General features: G+C 42.3%; 1 protein-coding gene across 1 annotated transcript in view; it reads left to right on the forward strand.

The window, feature by feature from the left end:
* ANKRD33B (ankyrin repeat domain 33B) overlaps positions 1-11578 on the forward strand; it is a gene marked incomplete at its 5' end in the record, with an annotated part of 12339 nt that extends 761 nt beyond the window's left edge. The window contains 2 exons of the mRNA XM_009872652.1: positions 5270-5410; positions 10728-11578. Coding sequence (XP_009870954.1) covers positions 5270-5410; positions 10728-11578 — 992 coding nt within the window. The remainder of the gene's footprint in view (positions 1-5269; positions 5411-10727) is intronic.
* Positions 11579-15787: the final 4209 nt, after the last annotated feature.

A 15787-nucleotide genomic window follows, 5' to 3' on the forward strand; every position in this document is an offset into this window, starting at 1 on the left:
ATATATCAGAATTTAGAAATATCTTAGCTGCTAAGACATTCTTCAACGACTCCATAGATAAAAGCAAAAAAACCCCACCTATTTATGTAGTTTTAGCAGGATTCAGTGTTTGCCAATGTTGCTTTTATAACAGACTGATTATATTGGCATCATCCATCTCAATCCTGATGCAGACTGGAGTGAGAGCAGAGTTTATCTCCAAGTTTTTTTTTTCATCCCACCCAGCATGGTAATATTCAGTGAAGCAAATTCAGTGTAGCAAATCACATCAATGTAAGAGATGCTCCCCAAAGAGTTATTAGTGTCCAAGTGTACAGCTGAAAAACAGTCGATTGTTTGGTTAGAAATGAAACTTTGTGCTTTAACCTTTAAGGGAAGCTGTTGTTTTCTCTTACAAGTGTTAACAAAGTGCTAAAGCATATAAATCAGGAAAAAAACTTACCAAAGAGGCCATCACTTTGTAGTTTAAGAGCTGTTCCAAGGGCTGCCTGTCTCTGCATCTATGATTTCCTTTGCATGCCTCAAACTTTCCTCTCAAAGGCAAACACTTTACAAGGCAATGCAAACCTGATCTTTATCATGTCTTCTCACCGATGAAGAATACGGAATATTCATGGCAGTTCATGGGACATAGTATTCCTTCCAAGACCCTCTGTGGCTGGAGGCAGCAAATTTCCAGCAGGCAACATCAATGGATCATGTCTAAAGACTGGAGCAGTTTGATATTGATGTTAGTTTAGTAATATTGCCACTAGACATTTCTGGGTTTGTGTTGTGCTGCAAAGTGAATTCTTCCAAAGAAGTCACTGCGAGATAGGTCTTGAATACTGAAAGAAAGAATTGTGACCACAGTAGTCATGTTCATAACAAAGTCACGGTAATAGTTGCTTTCCAAAGAAGTCTCCAGAACTCTAACCTACTTTTATTTATCTTCCCTAATACAAATTTGGACTATAAAAGGTTTAACACTGACTCCTTCCTGACCTTTATAACTCATGATAATGAGCTCAGAATTAATCCAGAGGTCTGACATTGACTTGACACTCTCTGCCAGTACTTGCTATTGATCCCCAAAGCAACTGGAAGTGACTGGAGTCAGCAGAAGCTTTTACAAACTCTAAGATCTTGGATGCTTTCCACTGCCTGTGACAATCCTGAGCTACTGTGTTGACACCAGTTCTTTAATTCATTATTACAAGATACTGCTGTAATGTTAATAGAGATTATTATGAGGTTAATAATGCAACTAGAAGAGCTACAGTGCAATAGATGCTGCTTAATTATTGCTGGATGTTAAGTAGTAACACCGAGCAGCATAAGCAAAGCTTACAAGAGTTTTCTCTAGTGGAGAATTTATTTGGTTGTGTGTTATTTTTTTTTAACTTTAGACTACATAAATAATAACATTTTTGCCAAATAAATTATTCTGAGAGATCTCTGTTATTTATAGAATCATAAAATGTCTTAGGTTGGAAGGGACCTTAGAGATCACCTAATCCAAGGGATATCCTTAATTAGACCAGGTTGCTCAAGGCCTCATCCAGCCTGGCCTTGAACATCTCCAGGGAAGGGGCATCCACAATTACACCACATTATACCAGAAGTATGCTTTTTTTCTGTGGAAGTGTAATAGCAAATACACATTATTTCATTTAATTTTAAGGTGATATCAGAAGATTTCAGAAAATGCTGCAATTTTTCGTTAGGACTCGCTGACCAGGTGGACCAACACATACAGCCAAACCCTACAGAGGAGCTGGATGAGAAAGAGAGTGCAGTCCTCAGAGATCGTTCCTCGTGTTTCAGAGGCCGTATCTGTAACATGAGGTACAGATATTAAGCGAGGTGACAGTGAGGCTTCCTTACTTTTTAGAGGAGTTTAAAATCCACACTTGCCTATTGCTGTTTCATGACTGCCCAGACATGATGCTCAAATCTGAGAATCAGCTTGAACTAAGTAGAATTACCTTAAAGACCAGCTAGAGTCTCAGAAGATAAGTGAATTCACTTCCTCATATTGCTTTTGATAAATTAAGATTTTTCATCCTTCAAGGAAAGTATTTAAAGCTGAAGGTTTTTTTGCATGGGCTGGCCTGAGAAAGATAGGCTGGAGGGATCAATGAAAAGCTGTACTTTCTTAACAAGCTTAATAGTATAGAAAAATAACCATAAACAAAGTTCTCTGGGTACTGAGTAAATTTCAGGTTTGAAAATCGGTCTGTTCACTTGCTCTCTCAATATTTCTCATAGACATGGAACCTCTTCTTAAGGAGACTTTGCCCTTCAAAATAAATTTGTTGCAGCAGGTGGTACCCAGGAACGGGTGGCGATGCTGCTAAAGTAGTAGCAAATCATTAAACATCAGCACAAGGGCAATACAGAAAAAAAGGGAGATTGATGCAAACAACAGATTGAAATAACAAGTGGAAAGAAAGGAAGGAAGGAAAGTGGTTTAAAAAAAAAACAGGGAAAGGGAGGAAAATTACACTACATTTTTTTCCCAGTTCTCATGATGATGAGGACATAGGTACATCAGTGGCAGTATATAGTAATTGGCAAATACAGGTGTTCAGAGAGTGCTATTTGCTCACAAAGTATAGATGTTTTATGTTACAGGGACCAGTTTGGTGCAGGGCTTCAGAGCTGGGAACACCAAATCAGAAGTTATCCTCGTTTCTGTTTATTAAGGGAGACATGAGAACAAAAACACCGAAAGCATCCAGAGGATAAAAGGTTCTGTGTGGTTTTGGTTCCATCCATCAGAAAGCATTCGCCACCCATAGACCAAATGCAGGCTTTTTCCAGGTGTGTTTCAAAATTGGGATGTTACATGACAGAGCATCTTCCTTATTGTGTAGTTTATCCTTCTGCCTGTATTACTTAGATTATTAGGTAATGTTGTAATCATAGGCATTTCCTCTGTGGTAGCAATTAAGTGAATTAAACTATTACAGACATCTGTGCTGATCTCTAAATACGGCTCATGGGGCAAAGAAGTGTACCCTTAGCATGCCAGTTCTGGTAGAAGATAGATCTGGCTTACAAAGAGCAAGAGCCCAAACTGGCTGAGGCCAGGCTAATTTATTTTAGAGCTGCATACAGCTTTCATAGCAGACTTTAAATCACAGAAGACTCACTCGGTTTACAATTTAGATGCACACTTGTAGTTCACCCAGACGCCGGAGAACTGAAGAAAACTTTATGGCCTTATAACAAAAGCGTTTGACAGGGTTTGAACAAAAACTTAAAAATTCGGCAGCTCTGAGTTTTGCTTTGAATTTGATATCTGTTTGAACTAGAAATTTGAAGTAAACCTCAGAGGACAAAAGCTCCTGCAGATGAGAACTGAAGCGGTTTTAAGGAATCTCTGAGACACAAAACTTCTGAGAATCACAAACCTCTTTATTTTCTTTGTTATTTTGTTGCTGGTGTTTTTTCTGTCTCGTTTGAGGCCATCTGTAGTCCCCTGGAGAATTTTAGCTGTGCAAGGTCTTTCCAGATTGACTCTTAGGATCATCCCAGATTTGCAAAATATCTCTTACTTCAGCTGTATGTTTCTCAAAGTGAAGAGCATCTTTAGCAATGTAGTAACTACTGAAAAATCTTACATCTTATAATTTCTCCTTGTTTTAGTTCCTGTCTCTAATTTCTATGGTAAAAAAGCAGCATTTCACCTGTTCCAAAACCTTCATGAAGGCACACACTGTATGTCAGTGAAACAGCGCATGCTCTGCAAAACAAATTGGGCACGAAAATTCTCTCCATATTAACTGATACCCTGATAGGATTTGATCTTATGCCATGAAGTTAGTGGATCTGAAGCCTCTGCATTGAGTAAGCAGGACCTGCCCTGAACTCGGTTCACTTTCACTTTGTTCAGCTTGTTACAGTTTGACATGTCTTTACATTTCATTTGCACCAGACTGAGCAAGATACAAGGAGCTTCTTATTTGATTTTCTGTGACTCTGGCATCGCTAAGTTCATCTGCTCAGGTTTCAGGAGGGAGTTTCCAGTTATGCAGCAAGGTGGCAGAGTCCAGCAAATTCTAAGAGATAAAGAGTAACACCTAGAAAATGTCTTTAATTGGTAAAGATTTTCTTAACTTGCTTTCCAAAGCTAATGCAGGGCTGTGTTGGTATAAAGCGACTGTTGATGAAATCTGCACCAGATGTGGCACTACAGACTTTTAAAATTGTCCTGTATGAATTATAATCTGCTTCAGTAACATTTCTAGATGAATTTGAATGACATGCATCACAGCAGATTCAGCTGGACTGCAGAGTGAGATGAGAGAATATTTTTACAGCTCCTAGTAATTAAATTGTGATTGTTGCAGCTGCCTGACAGACTGCATTATTTTATAAAGCGCCAAAGCATCATAAAATGAATGACAAGTGCAGGGAAAACTGGTTTGAATGAGTCATAATGGCACTAGATATCCATCTTGTTCTGATAGCTATATTCTAAAGACTTGATGTTTTAATTGGTCTCCCAACCATTTAGCCAGAGATGTCTTCCACTGCTCAGTACGCTCTTGCTGGCACCAGTTATCCTGGTGTGCAAGGCACATGAACAGCAACAACAGTTGCTTTTAGAAACGGAACTTAAGTCGTTTATTTTACTATCAAAAGTGAACATCAGCCCCATTTTCCTATTGCTGGACAGTAGACAAGTGGCTTTACACTGCCAGATGGGAAAATAAAAATTTGGGATTCTATATAAAATATTCTTTTATCTCGTATCAGGCCTGGCATGGTTCATTAGTTATATTGGCTGGAAATACCATGTGTAATCATTTTTTAACGAAGCACCATCATTGTAAGTCTCAAATTTACTAGGGGAGAGAAAAAAGCTGAACCTCTGTGGTGAGTTGCCCTCGGTGGTGGGCCTTCCTTCCATAGGCTGTAGGAATTCCCTTTGCAGTGCTGCTGACTTGAGTCAAAAAACTGAGGCTCCTTACAACCTCAGAGTGACCACCTCTGATCTTCAGTCATTCCCTTATCTTAAAATAGCTTTTTAGAGAGGACAGCAATTTGAGAGAGGGGGGGGAATCAGATTTTCAGGCACACATCCCAGCAGTCTGGTCACAAGTCAGTGTCACTTAGCCCTAAGGTTGATGATTGCAATGAGCAGAAGAGGATACAAAGAAAGGAGACCAAAATTTGCATTTTTCCAGTTATCAAACCTGCAGGAGTAAGTTTGGGGTTAACCCTGAGATAGCTCCTTAATTCTGTGACTTATATTCTCTGCTTTTTCATTTCTTTAAAGGGCACATAACCATTACAAACTATTTGTTGAACTATTTTCCTGGGCTTGATATTGAGAAGAGGAATGCGTTCGGGTTCACAGCACTGATGAAATCCGCGATGCAGGGCCGAACGGAATGTGTGAAAGCCTTGATGTTGGCAGGTATGTGAAGTGTTTTGTTGCTTCTTCGTCATCATCTAACCGTAAATACTAGATGGTCACATGCAGACACCAAGAAGAAAACTGGCTCTTGGGGTGTTTACACTGAGAAGTGTATTGCAGCCACCCCTGGAAGTGGGTGCAGCTTTTACATAAGTCATAGACAAGGTGGTGAGTCCGTGTGCTATGGGTACAGGAGTGCTGTTTGCCTGTGGAAACTCATACAGGTGCTCTCTAAAGAGCTCTCAGGGTGATCTTCATTGCCTCCAGGAGTGTTTGGAGAGTGTGGTCATCAAGATTTGTAGGCAAGGGGTTAATGAAGTTCATTAAATGGCTGGGAAAGACACGAAGGTCTCTTGCTGCCAACTCTATGGGTGTGATGGTGCGAGGGGGTGTGATGATGCTGGGACCATACCCAGACCTTCACTTTGCCCTCCAGCTGTGGCAGGTGCTAGACAGGAAATGGAGAGTTTTGGGGGCTTGGGCTCATGTTGAGTGTAGGATTCATATCCCATGGGGGACACTGGTGGGAAATTTGGTGACATAGGGAATAATTTTACTTTCTAACTCCTGTAGAGATCTGAGTTTGGTCTCCAAGTTTATTGACAACAGGGCAGATCTGTATCTGCCACAGGGAGGAAGTCATGGTACAGGGATTGAGCAGATCCATCTCTGCCCACCTGACTCTCTTCACATCTCAAAACACAAAATATATTTCTTGCTGATGGCTCTTGACTGTGGTTGAGTTTCCAGCTGTATGCATTGCAAGGTGAAGAGGTTTTGGAGAGGAAACTTGGAAGGGCAAGAATTTGCCTTGCAGCAACAGCCTCTACAGGAGCAGTCCCAGCACACTGCATCTTTCAGCCACAGTGTTGTATCTCTTTATTACATTGAGTAATTGGTATATAAATTATTAGCTAACAATTAAATCACTAGTATATATTATTGTGTATTCTTGTATTACAGTTGTAGATATTTGACACAAATATTATTGAAATGTTAACAGATTGCATGTGACTGTTGTCTAGACCAAGAATCCTACAGGTCCATTTCATTGAGAGAGATCTTGACTAAGCAGTTCATTGCAGTCATTTTGCTGTCACAGAAGTTTAACCCCTCATAATCTGAATATGAGTTGCAGGCCTTTATCAAGCATAGTTATATTACTTTCATTCATTTTCATAATACCCATTTTCTAGATTTCTAGGTGTTTGGATGACGTGGTATCTGGCATGTTATTTTCTGCAAGGTTTTGTAGCCTCTTATACTAGAATCAAGGCTTTGGAATCAGATCATTCATCCTGGAGTTAAATTTTTATGACACAAAAGTATAAAATGACTGTCAGAACTAGAGTGCTGCTAGACACAGATGCATTTTCTGGACTAACACCTACTTTGTGCAGATACTAGTTCAGAATTTTCCAGTGTCCATTATAAATTACTAAATGAAACTATTTCACAACCTCTTAATCTTTTTAGATAACTCAGTCCTTGCTATTCTACTTCTTGTACAAGAAGTATTGGTATCAAAGCTCACTATGCACTTCCTGCCTCTGGCATCTGAATACCCACCTTCTCGTTTTCATGATTTGTAAGAAAACAGAATATTGAGGGAGATCAAACCTTTAGTCAGCCAGAAAATGACATTTTAAGCCCCTGTATCAAGTTTATCTACAGAAAGTTGTATCAGCCTCTTTGTGCACCAGAGATAGTGAGGATACCAAAGACCATCCGTTACGTTAGCTAAAGTGGTGTAGAATTAACATACGCTGAGTTTCTAAATTGCAGTTTATATACAGGTTTTGAAGAGTATTTTGCAGGTCTTCACACTTTCATCTCAAAATAGGGGCTGCAAATGAAGTGTAGTATATTGCCTGCACTCATTTTAATAACTGATTATTTTTTACCAGTCTGGTGAAATGGTGGGAGGGAGCTGCTCAGGCAGAATGGATTTAGAAGTAGTTCAGGGCTTAAGGGATACTGAGTGGCTGCTGTCAATAAAGTGCTAGTTTGCTGAAGAAGGTGAAAGTTGTTATTAAAAGATTTGGTGTGAAAATTTCACAACTAAACTAGCAAAATTTTACATTAAAAAATAAGAATGCATTGAAATATACTGGGGAAAACACCCATAATCAGCAGTGGGTCTGCTTGCATAGCCATAAAACAGGTATGTGTCTTTCTTTAGAAAAGAGTTACAGCCAGGAGGCTTTTAAACCCACTATCTGTTTAGTGGCTTGGGTAAGATCTCTACTGATGGGCACCTACTTATGGCAGTGCCAGGAGATCAGCAGAGGAAAATAACTCGCCTCCCTAGCTGCCTAAGCATGGATTTAACACAGTCAGATGGGGAAGCAGTAATGGCAATGCATGACAGATGGCTGGAGCTGGATTGCTGAAGTGACTGCTCTTTCTGAAATTTGAGTTCCTGGAGAGTGGCCAAGGTCAATCGCTACAAGATTAAGGTGTTCTGAGACACTTGGCCATCGTGTTGCTCTTTCAAAGTGAGTCTCTGGAACATGTGAATTTGCTATTCGTGAGTGCACAGTTTGTCACAGGCTGCTGCGCTGCCAGGACCGCCGGGCTGCCAGCTTGCAGCAAGCGAGCCAGCCCGAGCGGGGGCACAGAAATGCTGGTTGTAATTCACATGTCATGTCCTGCTGTAATCTCCAGCTTAAGCTCAGTGCTGCTTTGGTGAAGGCGTCAGAGCGGCCCTGAATCTGGAGACTGGGCTTTAAATACTGCATATAAAACAGGTCGGTAACAGATGCCTGAGCTCTTTCATTCCATGTCTTTAAACTCAGGATGTCAGTTTTGCATCTTAGGGGACGTTAAACATTCTTAATCAAATAGGACATTGATATCTCAAAGGCACATGGGTATTCAAACTAGTTGTCCTGGAAATGTTCTTCAGGGCAACTTTTGTAGGAAAATCAAGGCAAGTGGCAAATGCCGCTTTCCTAAAAGGAAACTTGTAGGGCATGCTTACATTAAAATGACAATTAGTTAAATAAAACTGCTATCACATTTAAAAAGGGAAATGACTATTCATGTCTCTCCCAGATGAGGCATTCTGCTGAATGACAAGTTTGTTCAGAAATGTCTCCTGATTTGTACAGAAAATCAATACCACTATAGCAAATCATGCCTTAGAAGGGATTTTGTAATACAAGGTACAAAGTCAGCATCGATTTCTGTTGAAAGACCATGATTTCAATAGTCTGTAGTATTGTTTTCTGAGACAAAGCTTCCGAAACACCTAGGGAATCATCTGTCAGAGAGCAGCAGGATGGGCCTTCTCCTCCAAGGGAGGTCAGCCGAGGGTGGCCGCAAGGCACACAGAGGCACTAAACTCATCAGCAAAGGTGCTTCTTGAAGAAATAGAGCCAGTCTGGTGACAATAACCAGGATCACCCTGCAGTGATTGCAAGGCAAGTCCACAGAGGCAAGGTAGGTCTGAGGTCAAACAAGAAATGAAGTCTGTGGGTCAGGGTCCAAATTATCAAGGCATGGGGCCAGGCACAGGCCACATAGCTCATATAGCTCAGGCAAGGACCGGAGCTGAGTGTCTGAGCCTCCATACTGGCGCCAAGGAAAGGCAGGGAGTGCCCATGAGCACTTTCTCACACAGCTCTCCCTGCACAGCTCTGATCCAAAGGCTCACAGCTGCACCATGGTGGAGCTGGTGTGTTTTTCTTGAAGCCAATAATAAGCAGCTGTCTAGATTTCTTGCTCTTTTAAAAGTAGAGCATACTGTTTATTAAAATTAATATTTGGAGGCAATTCCTTTAGCTACCATTCTTCCTGCAGTAAATCCTTGCCTGTTATGCATACAACAAGGAAACAATTTCCATGTAATCTTCCACGTTCCCAGTCAGCTCTAGCAGGAAGGAGCACAGAACCAGGCAAGTGTTAAGAATGGGACAGGACAGGAGGCTAGCCTGAGATTCAGGGAGAGATTCAGTGGTAGGAAGCTTGGGAAAGATGGTTCAAAAACAGGCTAGTGGAGCAGTCTTTGTATGTCTTTGTTTCTCCTCTTGCTGGTTTGTCTGTAGCTTTTACGGTCATGACCTTTGTCAAACCCTGCTGCCTTCAAGATTTCACAATCCTTTCTTCGGTCCACAGCTAATGAGCTCTTTGATTTGGTTAACTCGTCTTCCTCTTTGCCTCCTCTCTGCCTTTCAGTCTGGGCCCCATGCTTGAACCCTTGCAGTGCCCCTATGCTTTCTCTCTGAGTGGTGCTTTCTGCAAAATTCATGTAAATTATACTTAAACCAAGATTGTCTCTTTTGCTTAGGATTTATAGGAACACAGAGAGATCAGAAGGAAAGCGGAGCTGGAAAAGGATACAGAAATATATGAGAAGAAAGAATGGTGACGGCGATAGATGTCGGAATTGAATAGATAAAGATTATAGCTTGGGAATGGAAGAAGGTCAGGCCAAAAGATAATAACCACTAGAAATCATTTCCTTCCAGGACCTAGCGTTGTCCTTCAAATATCTAGGCCTCTACTGTCTATCATGTGTCCCAGTCATCTCTTATGGCCAGCCCACTTGGTGACAATAGGATGTTTTTGTTAACAATTACTTTCCTCAGCGGTGCTAATCTAAGGCAGATGAGATAACTGTTCTGGGCTCAGACTGAAGGTCCATCTCATCCATTATCCACACTTTCCTTATATTTGATCACCCTTGTCATAATCAACTTTTCCTAATTCTACAGTGTCCTTCCAGAGATAAGAGAGCCTGAATTGTACATCTGGTTTTTCCTTTATTTTTTTCCTATTTTTCTCTCCGTATTTTTAAATGCTTTTCTAGAACATCTTTGTGTTGTATTTGCGATTTTCACCCCTAGTGAGCACTGACTTGATATCTTCACAGAACTTGTGATCATTAGCCCAAGACCTCTCTTCTGAGTGGCAGCAATCAGCGCAAAACACGTTATTCTGTATAGGAACAATTTTTGTCTACAGAATCATTTCTTTCCATTTTCCATACCCTTTTCTTGCACGATCAGGTGAATGGATTTTAAAATGGCAGGCAATACGCAATGCAATTGAATTTCATTATGTCATTGTTTTCATTGTTTTAAGAGAATTTCATATGTATAACCTTCATTTCTTTTGCTATGTTTTTTAATATATCAGGAGTTCAGAAAATCAGGAACCTGATCTCTCCTTAACACGTGTTCATTTTGATACAAATATTATTGTGTCTTGTGTGACATTTTCTTGCAGGGATCTGCCTGATGCAACTGATCATAAAAACAACAGTGCAGGCAGTTTCATTATTTAACGGTAATTTTTTTTTCTTTTCTTTGAGGGGCAAATGTTCACGTGACTGATCCAAGCCGTGGACTAACTTCATGGGAATGGGCGTGTTACACAGGAAGGTCAGAATCTGCCTTCATCATGCAAAAGCTGATGGAGAGGCCATGCCCAGAGCAATTTTCAGACCAATATAAACCAGAATGGCCAAAGATGAAGGAACTCCTTGCCAAGGCTGCAGAGCCAAGAAGCTGTTTGCAGAGGATTTCTGAGTGCGTGAGGGCAGCCGTCTCATTCCGGTCTTTCTATGGCCCAGAAGAAGATGGGGTCCTCGACCACATGGTGAAGGTGACAACAAGCTTGGGCAGTCCTTTCATTGCTGTGTCGTGCCGAACCGTGTGCCCAGGCAGCCCACCCTCTGTGGGGAAACGCAGGCTGGCTGTGCAAGAAATTCTGAGGAAGCAGAGAGCCGAGGAGATCCGCTCTCAGGACAAAGATCATGTTAGCAGCTACGAGAAGCTATTTCAGAACTCCAAAGTCACAGTGATCCCCAAGAAGAAGGACCGGCGAGCCAGCCTGCAGCCCATCAGCCTTGCTGTGTCTCAGGTGAACACCATAGCCACAAGGAAAGCAAGCCTCTTGCCACTCCACCTGCTTAGACGGAGCAGCGTCAGGCCAGGATTTGTCATCCCCAAAGTCCGTATCAGCAAGGCTCCTCCACCCACCTTCCAGCCAGAAAAGGCGAGAAGGAGGAGCAGTGCGAAGGATGACCCCTATCTGCAGATTCCCAAATGGAGATACAAGGAGCTAAAAGAAGAGCGGAAGAAGGCAGAGGAGCAGGAGAAGAAAAAAGTGACAGAAGGTCAAAAGCAGCGGCAGGTGTCGCCTGCCAGATGCAGGACCTGACTTAAAGGCAGTTGCTTAGAAGGTTTTAGAGCTGTTAGTCTTGTTATCTGAGCAAGATAACAGACTGAATGCCTTTGTGCATGCCCAGTGCTCATGAGCTGGAATACTGAATAATGGCCTTTAAGGTGCAGAAACAGGGCAAGGGCTATGCCACAGTGAGTCTGATGGTGAGCAGGAGGTGTTCTGAGGTGGAAGACTTACTAAGCTTACCTGTCTGCTGTTGATAGGAAGTTTTAAGTGGTGCGGTCCTTTTTGTGCTTTCCTTTTTTCTAGTTCCAGGTGAATGAGTGAGAAACAGCATGAAAAACAACATGTGTGTGAAAGGATTGTATTTTGTGTTTGTTTATATTGTTATGGACAAAATTAAGGGGTTGTGCTTTTGACACTAGACATTCCTCCCTCTCCTTGCTTAGGTAGATGTATTGCAAGGTTTTATAGTAAAAATGAAAAGTCTAAAATATACCACAGTCTTGGTGGGCAGTGAAAATCCAGGTCTACAACTGTTTTGAATACACTAAGCACTTTAATTCCAGTGATCAAAGCTTAAGACAGGGTAAGTATTGAACTGTACAGCTCTATATGCTCTGTACAGATGCACTTTTTAATGCTGTTGTTTGTTGTGTTGAATATAAAAAGGGCCACATATGAAATACTTCTGTAGTTGAGGTACTCACACCCTCTGCATATATAAATCAGTGGCAGAGACTGACTTCTTTGGAGCAACAGAGAAGAGTTAATTTTTTTAATGCCACCATCATCTCAGCTTTTCTTCCCCTATTTAAGTTTCCCTATATCCTTTATCTATTGTCTCCTCTTTAGTCTCAGGGAATTTTGCATTTAACTGTGAAGTAAGGGAGATGGCGAGCCACAGGTGGTTTGATTTTTTGGTGTTTTTTTTTTAGTTTGATACATAAGTTCCTGTTAAAAAACCCTCCACCAGGTCTATTGTGACCCTTTCCAGGTTATAGTCAGAGCTGGAAAATGACGCAGCTTCCAGAAGTTCAAGCAATTTTCCCAGGTATGAAGTCCAACTATATGCTGTGAACATCCAGTCAGAGATGCAGTATCAGGCAACTCGGCCACTAACGTTTGGAAACCGTGGCCAGATGTCACTGTGGGCTTTGGCAGTACACCTCTGCATGCCCAGAGAATGCAGTACCTCACCCCTCTGTCTCGACACTGGGAGAAAAACCTTCTCTAGCATATCAGTGCATCTTTAAGTGGCAGCTCCCACAGGTTCTGCAGGTTCTTGTGGTCCACATTAAGGCTTCATCAGGTTTTACCAGCAGTCAGTCCGCGTGGCATGGCAAAGCCCCACAAAGACCTGTAAACTGGCTGTACCCTGGCTGCTTGCTGAAGAAAGACCACATTCATAAAAGTAGAATCCTGCAGACAGCAAGCCCATGCTCAGACTATGTTTTCGCTCAGGCTTTGCTCCCGTTTGAAATGAAACGCGCTGCAGTGTGTTCTCCTGGAGCCCAGGCAGACCCCAGCTGCTGCTCTCACCAGCCTCTCCCTTCAATTAAAGAGAGGGACAACTTTTCCATCCTTTATTCCCACAGCACAAAGGCTGGCAGCAGTCTCACTGGACTTGTAATGAAACTGTGTGTGTCATGGGAGAAATAAATTCAGGTGACTGACAGCTAGCACACAGATTGGTATTGCTAGCTAGTGGGGCTTGGCAGAGGTTAGGGCAGATGTGTGAAACACGGATTTTTCCACGCAGCCTGTGCTTTGTACTTCTTGCTGGAGTAGCTGTGCTGGCTAGCCTGCATTGCCAGGTAGCCTCCTCGGTCAGAGTTGGAGGAATACGCACCCTGCAAATAAACCTCCCCAGCTCTATGAATATAAAGAGGAATTTTAGTCTGCAAGCACATCAGTGCTGTGCAAGTCATAGGCACCAATTCTGTAATGGATTTGGTGTGACCAGAATATAAGCTGAACTAATTTCTTTGGAGATTAGGAAGATGAACTTCTGGCTGTCTGTGGCAAAGAAATCAGGATGGATTTTTGAACTGGCACACTGGATTGACTGGTTTAACTATTCATTTTTGTTTACTACCAACCCAGCATAGTGAAGATTTAGCATTCAGATTGCTGAAAAGCAACCTGTGCTGCAGGTGAACACTTGAATTTGCACTCTCAGTATTTCTTGCAGGAGACACACAACTGACAGGTGCTCTCAGGGATTAGCGTTGGTATGTTAGAATTAGAGGCTGAAAATGAAGCCTGTTTTCTAACCCTTTGTATTTTACTCTGTATACGTGTACAAATATGTGATATTTCCATTAAAAGAGGTACAAGCTCTTAAACTTATTTGGTGACCTTATTCTTCAGAGTGGCTTGGGGATGCTGCCTTCTGCTTTTCAGTAGGTCAAAAATCCCACCCACTTTCACCAATGGCCCAATCAACACCATCTGAAAGCAGTTTGGTTTCCCTGGAAGGAGCTGCTGTGGGTTAACTTCCACTCCTTGTGCATTTTTCCCTATGGGTAAAAGAAAACATTTGTCCTGACATCAGGCTTTGGCTTCTCAGTGGAGAGTGGAGCCCCTGCCTTGATGACTGGCAGCCACATCGCTCTGCTGCAGGCAGGCAGTCCCCTTGCAACCCTAACGGACAGTGCGGCTCCATTTTGTGCCTCTCTGTAAAGCTTTGGTAGGTTGGGAAGTGCAGGCAGAGGTCTCTGTCTCCTCACTGCCTTCCACCCTCCTGCCTTATGGCCCCTCCCAGCTATTTTACTCCTCCTCATCATCACTGTCCTCACCCAAAGTGCTGCAGCTCTCGTCTGTGTTTTTTATTGTCTGTCTGAAGGTTGCAGTGGGCAAAGCTCCTACAAAACGTGCTGCTAGAGAGCTGTGGCAAACAGACTGCAGCAGGAGAGGCAGCATGCCTGGCTCTACCCCAGCCTTCCATCCCCCTGGGGCTGCTGCCACGGAAGAGGATTTGTTTTCTATTGGCTTTTGGCACAAATCGAGTGGTTTGGTTTGTGATTTGTTTTTTGTTCTTTTTTCTTTTTCCCAAGAGACCCATAACTATGAAATGCCAAGCAATACTGCCTGTTCTTCAGATCACTCCTGGTCACTCAGGCAGGATGGTATACTTCCTAGGTAACGGACGTGAACCCTTGGCAGCACCTCCTGGCAGCTGGAGCCCCCAAGGGAAGGCAGAGGTGCTGCTGCAGGAGGATGCTCCCACAGAGCAAAAGGGAACATTGATTTCTAGGGCAGAGGAACCTTTCCTACCTGCCTTTGGTGTCAGGTTGCAGTCTGGCAGGTTAGTGGGAATGATGGTCCTGTGTGTTGTGAACAAAACCGGAGCATGGGCTGTGTCTACCTTCACGGCCACAGCTCCTCTTGGCACACTGCAAGCTTTAGCGTGACAGCCAGCCTCTCACCAGGTGATGCTCACTCACCGTGAAGCACCCAGGCCAGTGGCCAGACTTACTTCTGCGGTAAGCAGGAGGGATTTAACGTAGTGACAGTGGAAAGTGAAATCCCAAGCATTTCTCAGTGTTCCCTAGACCAATATTGGGCTCTCGTCTCTGGAGAACAATGGTGTCACAAGGAAGAGACCACCAACCCCATGGAAAGTTTTTCAAGTGGGAACACAGACTTACATGTAGTTGGCTCCTCGTGTCACTGTTATTCGTTTGGGTTTTTTTTTTTAATGCAAATCAAAACTGTTCCTTAAACCTTGACAAAAAAACCTCACTGGGCCTCTTTGCCAAACGCCTTTTTCTGAGTAGACCTGAATGCTCGTGCTGTCCTGCTAAGGGATGGATATTAGGACAGCTGGTAAAATAAAGACCTTGAACAGAAAAATGGCATATAGATATGCAACATTCTTTGAGGCTATTTATTTTTTTAAACTTCTACATTTCAGCAGGAAACTTAGAAAAGCTTTGACAGAAATTAGGCAGGATATGCCAATTTGCAGATGGTCTAAACTGAAATGGGAATTATCCTCACATTTTTCTTCCTTTTAAGTTATCATAGATAGAATTACAAACCCATATAGTCACTTGATTAATTTCATTACTTAGATAGTTACTCACCCACAGAGTGTATTCAGCAGAGATTGCAGCTGAGCGAGCAGCCTTCCATCTTCTTGAAGCAAGCTAAAACTGGACTGACAGTACAGCAGATTCTCCATATAGTAAATTCTGCAACTAAATCTTTGAATTCCAAGTCACTGAAAACTGCTATCAG

Source organism: Apaloderma vittatum, unplaced genomic scaffold (genome assembly GCF_000703405.1).
Source record: "Apaloderma vittatum isolate BGI_N311 unplaced genomic scaffold, ASM70340v1 scaffold18387, whole genome shotgun sequence".
NCBI classification, from domain to species: Eukaryota; Metazoa; Chordata; class Aves; order Trogoniformes; family Trogonidae; genus Apaloderma; species Apaloderma vittatum.